This window comes from Varanus komodoensis, unplaced genomic scaffold, assembly GCF_004798865.1.
Source record: "Varanus komodoensis strain SLA01 unplaced genomic scaffold, ASM479886v1 scaffold2, whole genome shotgun sequence".
In the NCBI taxonomy this organism is placed as follows: domain Eukaryota; kingdom Metazoa; phylum Chordata; class Lepidosauria; order Squamata; family Varanidae; genus Varanus; species Varanus komodoensis.
The window spans coordinates 592,785-599,496 of NW_025335568.1; the positions used below are offsets into that span (position 1 = coordinate 592,785).

The window sequence follows — 6,712 nt, forward strand, 5'->3', positions numbered from 1 at the left end:
GCGTTTTTGTCGCCCTTCTCTGTCCTTTTGCCACAGCAATAATGTCCGTTTTAGGGTAAGGAGACCAGGCGGGAGGCGACATTCCAGGCGCGGTCGCGCCACGGGTTTAGCTTCAGTGCTCCGGGCCGCAGCCTGGAACGAGCCAGAGGAGCCCTGGGGCAGGGCAGCAGCTGCCTCGGCAGCCACGCGCAGGGCCTGCCAGCCGCCTCCGCCGGTGCCGGGCCGCAGCTCCTTGCCTCAGGAAGGGCGAGCTCCTCCGGGGGGCACGCGCTCGCGGGGCCGGCCTACCTGCATGCAGCAGTTGTCAATGATCATAGTGTCGAACTTGATCTTGGGGTACAGCTCAGCCACCTCCTCGCAGCAGCGCAGGAACAGCCCATCCCCCAGCTTCCTGAGAGAGAGGGCGCGCCTGTGACTCACGGCGGGGCCACAGGAGGCACCCTTCCCGGGACTGAGTGGGCAAGGGGGGGCAGGGCCCGGGCAGCGGAGTTGCCGGCAGCATGCGGCAACGGAGGCGGCGGGGGCTGAGCACCCCGAGGGGCCTCTGCTGACGAACACCCCTGGACTAGCCCCCCATGCTCCCGACGGGGTGATGCCCAGAAATGCCGTGCCTCCCACGGAGAGCGCCCGCCCCGGTCAGGCGGATGAGGCAGGACAAAGGGGAGGCCGGCAGAGCGCGGCAGCCGTGGTGGCGGGGGGGCCGGGGGGCCCAGAAGCCCCGGCCGGCAGCGTCCCCCAGGAGCAGCTGTGGAGGTGAGGCCAGTGGTCGCACTGGAAGGGGGGGAGAAGCAGCCTTGTGGAGGGGCGCTCCGGTCTCTGAGACGAAGGAGGCCAAGATCCGGCACGGCTCCCCCGCAGGACGTGCAGGGAAAGCTCTGCTCCAGGGAAACTGGACCCCCCCGCCCGAAAAACACTTGCACAGCCTTCGAGCCATGGTGGGCCCTCTTCCCCACCCAGCAGGCGAGGGCTTGCAACCTTCCTCTCCCAGCTTGTGGAGGAGCAGGAATGAGGAGGAGCGACTGCCTCAAGGAGCGCCAGCGAAAAGACCCACCCTGTCCAGCCAGCCCGGCAAGTTACTGCACAAGGACGCGGGCGCTTCAGGCGCAGAACCGAGGTGCCAGTTGCGTGCTTTGTCTGGCAGCGCACACAGGCCCACCCCCCCCGCTCCTCCACCACAGAGGCCGTGGCTTCCGGCTGGGCTTCCCAGGCCCGCAAGAACCGTTCCCTTGGCGCCGCCACAAGCCGGGCACGTGGTCTTGGCTCTCCCAGGGGCGCCGGCTCCTTCTGCCACTGCCAGCGCTTGCAGGCGAGGAACGTCAACCCCCAGGTGCCACAAGACGGGAGCCTGCGGGGGGAGGAGAGCAGCCGCAGCCGCAGCCCCAGCCGGACGGCAGAGCCAGCACTGGGTGCAGCAGCCAGGAGGGGCAGGGAGCCCCGAGGGGAGTCCGGGGACAGCCCGCCCCCGCCCCCGCCCCCGCCCCCGCCCGCCCAGCAGCTCTCCACTCACATGATGTTGGCCTTGTGCACGGCCGTCACCTTGGAGCGCCCCTTCTTGGTGGCAAAATCGAAGGCGAACTTGGCGATGCGCTGCGACTTGGCCCGAGTGATGATCTTCAGGCACTCGATGACCCCCTTCGCGCTCTAAGGGCAGAAAGACATGCGAGCCGCCCAGGGCACCGGAAGGCTCCCCCCAGCGAGCCAGCGAGGCTCTGCAGGCAGCAAGCTCAGCCGGGCCCTGGTCAGGTTCGGGGCACTGAAGGCAGGCAGGCAGGCAGGCAGGCAGGCAGGAGACTGCAGGGCGCCCCCATGGGACTCTCTTCCCGCAAAACGCCCTCCTTCCAAGCGGGCCCTTATGGGAACACCTGCCCAGCTTGAGAGCGGACCGTTGCACCTGCCTCATTTCCTCTTCCCTCCCCACCCCGCTTTCCTTTGGTGTTGCACCTTTCGGAGCATCCGTCTGGGGGCACGGACCGCCTGGGCTGTTACGGATCCTGGCCATGCCCCTCCAGACTCCTTGCTGGCCGTGAGCGGCGTGGCAACGGCAGGGAGGTGGCGCCTGAGCCAGCTGCCCACGTCCCACCCAAGCCCCTCGGCGGGCCCCGCCCTCCCCACACCACTCCCGCCCTGCCTCCAAGGCTGTCACTCCACAGGCACAGAAGCCCCCACGCCGGAGCCCCCTGCACAGAAGCCCCCACGCCGGAGCCCCCTGAACAGAAGCCCCCACGCCGGAGCCCCCTGCACAGCCACCCCGCACTCCCCCCTGCGGCTGGACCACACGAGTGCCGGGCCACTGCGTCTGGGCGGCGTTCCGACGGGGCCAGCGGACGCAGGGCAGGGGGACTGACCTCGTGCTCCAGGGAGCTGTACTCGCCCTCGGTCTGCTCGCGGATGATCACCAGGTCCAGGTTGTTGTGCCGCGTTTTGTAGCCGGGCAGGCTGCTCACGTGGACGACGTTGGCGAAGAGGTCCAGCTTGCGCCTGAGAGAGTAAGTCGGGCCGTTCCAGTACAAGGGCTGCTGAGCCCCGCTGGCCCCTCGCACGGCACCGCCAGGAGCCAAGCGGGGCCGTCTCCGGGATGGCACAAGCCCAAGGACTTTGGCGCGGTGGTGCAGGCCGCGCGTGAAGGTGGCGTACGGCTCCGGGGCCCCCCCACGGCTGCGGGAACTTACCTGAGCCGCATGTCATACGAGGCAAGTTCGCCTTTGTACTCCATGGGGGTGTGGATCTTTCCTGCAAGGACGAGAAGGGCCCCCAGCGCACGCGTGAGCAGGGACACGGCACGGGGGGGGCCAGGGAAGGCATGCAGCTCTGCTCCTCCTCCTCGCGGCTTGTGTGCGGGCAGCGGGAGCGCAGCCGCCCACTGGCAGCCCCCGGCAGGCCGCCGGGTGAGCAGCAGAGGGCCCCGCGCCCTTCCCCCGGCCAGGCTGGCCTCTCCCGCACCTATGAGGGCCACCTTGCTCTTCTTCATGGACTCAAGCACCTTGTCCAGGATCTCTTCCGAGGCCATGTTCTGCACCTCGCTCAGGTGGTGCTCATCGAACTGCACGGGGACTCCGGCGGCCTGCAGAAGAGCAACGGAGGCCAGGGGCCTGCGGGGGGAGCTGCTCCGGTTCTGCCAGGGGCCCGCCTGATCCCGCGATCCTCTTCCGACCCGCAGCCGGCCACAGCCCGCCAAGGGTCAGCCCCAGGCAGAAGCATGAGCTGAGCGACCAAAGCAGCCGTGCTACATAATTTCCTCCCCTCCGGCCACGGGGAAAGCCCTGTGAAGGGCCATCCAGCCAGCGGCTGCACTTCAGGCGGGAAGCGCTGCACAACCCGCATTCTCTCGTTTGCGCTTAATTCGAGGCGGCAGAAGACAAGCACTCCCAGGCTCGAGGTGGATGCCGTGCCTGCATTTCGGTGCCAAGGCAAGGGGCGTTTTAACCGCCCAGTCCTTCGCCTCCTCCCAACCCACCCGGGGGGGGGGCACTCCCAGGCCCAGCTCTTGGTCCAGGGTGCTCCCTGCGCCCCCATGAAGCAAAACCTCCTACCTTGAACACTTCCTTGACGGAGTGCATGAGCTCTGGCCCCACCCCGTCCCCTGGCAACATGGTGGCCGGGAAGACGCCCTCTGGCTTCGTGCTCTCCACCTGGAACAGAGGACCGATTTACTCGCGTTCTGCCCCCAGAGCAGAGCGTCTGCCCAGCTCCCAGCCACAGCACACCAGCTAGAGGCTCAGGGGTGAGATCCAGCCGGGGAACGGGGTGGGAATCCTGAGCGGGGCAGGGAGGGAGGGAAGGAAAAGTGCACGAAGAGAAGGCAAGGCACAGCACAAGATGGCGTGCCCGGTTCTGCCCCACCTTCCTTTCTAACCAAGCAAACATGCGGTGCCTCGGATGAGGCCTGGGCAGCCACTGGGACGGGCAGCAACTACACGCCGGGCAGAGGACGGCCTAATCCGCCGGACTGGAGTGCCACGGAGAAAGCCTGCCGCCCACGTACCCGTCGGGGGTCTCCCAAGGGCTCTGCTCCCTCCCCACGCCGGGAGTATTTCAGCACAAGCCAGGAGCTTGTTTCACAGCAGCCTGTGCCAAGCCGGGAAGCTCCTAAGCACTCGGCAGATGGCCGAAGAACAAGCCCTTCTCTCGTCTTCCGAATAACAGGAAGAATCTCTCCCTGCTTTAAGCTCCTCTCCTCTGTGAAAATCTACACCATGCTTCACCCGTGTCAAGTCGAGCGGTGCAGAGAAGTGACCTTCACAGGGGCATGTGCGGCAAACCCTGCTTTGCCAACCGGAAGCAGGTGAAGACAGACTCGCCTTGCCAGCCAATCTGGGCTTGATTAGGGTGGCTGGAGAGCTCCCCGCAATTCTGCGCCCTGCCGGGGAGCTGGTTCCACTGTTCATTTCATCTGCGTCCCCCTTTTCTACCCAAAAGTGGCACTCGAGGCAACGTGCCCCGTTCACGTGGACTCACGCCAGAAACAATGCATTGAAATGGAATCAGGCTGGACCATTACAGGAGCTGGGGGGGCGGGTTAAAAGCGGCACTCAGCCAGAACGGCCAGCTGACAGACCAAGGGCTTTCCTGAACCCAGTGGGCCTCGCCTGTCAGCAGGGCAACAAGAGGAAGGGGAGCGGGCCTGGCCCCCCCGGAAGGGAGGGGCACAGAACTGTCACCAGAACTGTCAGAAGCAACCAAACGGGGCAAGGAGACCAGGGCTGGGGCAGGGGCAGTCTGGCGCCCCCAAAGGCAGCCTTACCTGAGTCCGCCTCTGGGGAGCTGCTGCCGAGGTGCCGAGGCTTCTCCACAGCACTCCATTCGCGGGGAATAGAAGACCCTGGGGCAGAATCAGACCAGGGACACCATAACTGAAAGGAGCCTGTTCGCCAGCCCCCAATGCAAAGACCAGGGAATTCATCTGGGCCCGACCAGGCCCAGCCTCAGGCTTGACCTTCAGACGGAGAGCAAGCGCCATTTCCACAAGCTTCCATGTAGCCTGAAGTGTTTTATCCTGCCTAATCTTGAACGCTAAGTGAGGTCAGGCATGGCTCGAATCAGGATGCGTGACCTCAGTCCGTGACTCTGTGACTACTGTTGCCAGCCGCTCGGAGCTTGGGCTACGCTACAGGGCGGTGTAGAAATGGGACAACAGACGCTTCCTCCTTTCCAGCTGCATTTCAGGGCCACCTGCAAGAGCAACGCAAGAAGCCAGCATGCTTTGCTCCCAGCAAATGGTCCCGGAAGGAGGGTTCGCTTAGTCCAACATGGCTAATCCATGATTTTGTCTCATCGAGCCCGATTTTGCAGCTAGACGTCCAGAAAGCTATTATGAGTGCATTGATAAAGTTTTTCGTCCAGAACGACCAAGACCAGTTTTCAATCCACAAGATGAATGATTCCGCCATTGTGAGGAACGAAGACCTTCCTCTGTCTATACCCTCCATAATATAAACCTATAGGTCTATCCCCCAAAACTACCACCACCCTCGAGGTGCAATTGATTGGGAGCCCCCAAGCTGGCGGGGTGGAAGGGGTGTAGCGGCAGCTCTGCTTCCAACCACTTTCACTAGACGAGCTTTTGAGTCCATCTAGTGAGAGCACTTTGGAGGGGAAGGAAAGGAAGCTGAAGAGGCATCAAGATGGCCTCAGTCTCACCCACTCCCTTCAAAATACTCTTTTCCCTCTCCCCACTCCAAAGTTGCTTTTCCGGCAAGGTTCTTCCTGTGCCAGGTGCAAAGGAAGCATCCAGGGTCAGATCTCGGACTTGCCCATCCAAAGCAGGACCCCGTCTCTTGACCTGAGAGGCGCTGTCAAGGGACACTTGCCCAGGGGCCACAGGATTGCCCCTCTTGCAGTGCCGGCCAATGTGGCTGCTCCGAACCAAGAGAACTGCGGATAGCCAACATACGTCAGCAGGATGGTAGTGAGAACTGGCTCCATGCTTCCCGCGCACTGCTGGCATGTGTCCCGGCAAAGTCTCACAGAATCACCCAGTAGCAGAATTGGAAGGGGCAGAGGGCCATCAGGTCCAACCCCGTCCCGTTGCACCAAGTTGCACCACCCCATTTAGATAACTGCCCAAAACCTTTTCCAACTTCTCCAGTGAGGGAGAGCCCACAGCCTCTCCAGGTAAGAGGTTCCACTGTGGTACGGCTCTGACAGTGAGGACGTTTTTCTGGTGTCTGGTCTAAATCTGGTCTCTTTCAGCTAGAGTCTGTAATCCCATGTCCTTGGAATGCATGAGAAGAGATCGCAGAATCACGGGAGGGGAGCTGGAAGGGGCCGAGAACGCCCGCGAGTCCAACCCGCGGCTGGCGCAGCCCTGGCGGCCGCAGGGTCGTGCTCCCAGGGGCTTCTCCTCCAAGCGAGGCCACCCCAGAGGAGAAAATGCGCCGCGCCTGGGCCACCGGGCTGCCTCCCCCACTCACACGTGCTCCCCGCGCCGGGGGCTGCCGGTATAGGGGCAGAGGCGCCTCGGCCCTCCCCCCCGCGCAACGGCCCCAGAGGCTGCCCGGCGCCCGGCGCCCGCTCCGGGACTGCGCGGTTCCCTCGCCCGCGGCAGCCGCAGCCCCGGCGCCCAGGCCGCCTTCCGCCGCGCCGCGCCGTCTGCGGCTGGAGCGCCGTGCCCACCCCCCCGCCCGCCGGGGCCACTTCCAGGCCGCCCACTCGCCCCGGGCTCCGGGCGGCTCGCGCAGGCCGCGGACCCTTCCGCGGGCGCCCGGGACATGCC

At 64.7% G+C, this 6,712-nt stretch overlaps 1 protein-coding gene across 2 annotated transcripts in view; it reads right to left on the bottom strand.

Moving 5' to 3' along the window:
- IDH3B (isocitrate dehydrogenase (NAD(+)) 3 non-catalytic subunit beta) overlaps positions 1-5,862 on the bottom strand; it is a 12,101-nt gene extending 6,239 nt beyond the window's left edge. Inside the window, exons 1-7 of one of the 2 annotated variants that reach the window (XM_044429522.1) lie at positions 4,742-5,862; positions 3,531-3,629; positions 2,941-3,061; positions 2,670-2,730; positions 2,346-2,478; positions 1,508-1,641; positions 289-391 (exon numbers count right to left, since the gene is read on the bottom strand). In XM_044429522.1, coding sequence (XP_044285457.1) covers positions 289-391; positions 1,508-1,641; positions 2,346-2,478; positions 2,670-2,730; positions 2,941-3,061; positions 3,531-3,629; positions 4,742-4,957 — 867 coding nt within the window. In that variant the 5' untranslated portion in view covers positions 4,958-5,862. The remainder of the gene's footprint in view (positions 1-288; positions 392-1,507; positions 1,642-2,345; positions 2,479-2,669; positions 2,731-2,940; positions 3,062-3,530; positions 3,630-4,741) is intronic. The other variant, XM_044429521.1, reaches the window with a different exon arrangement.
- Between the last annotated feature and the right edge of the window lie 850 nt (positions 5,863-6,712).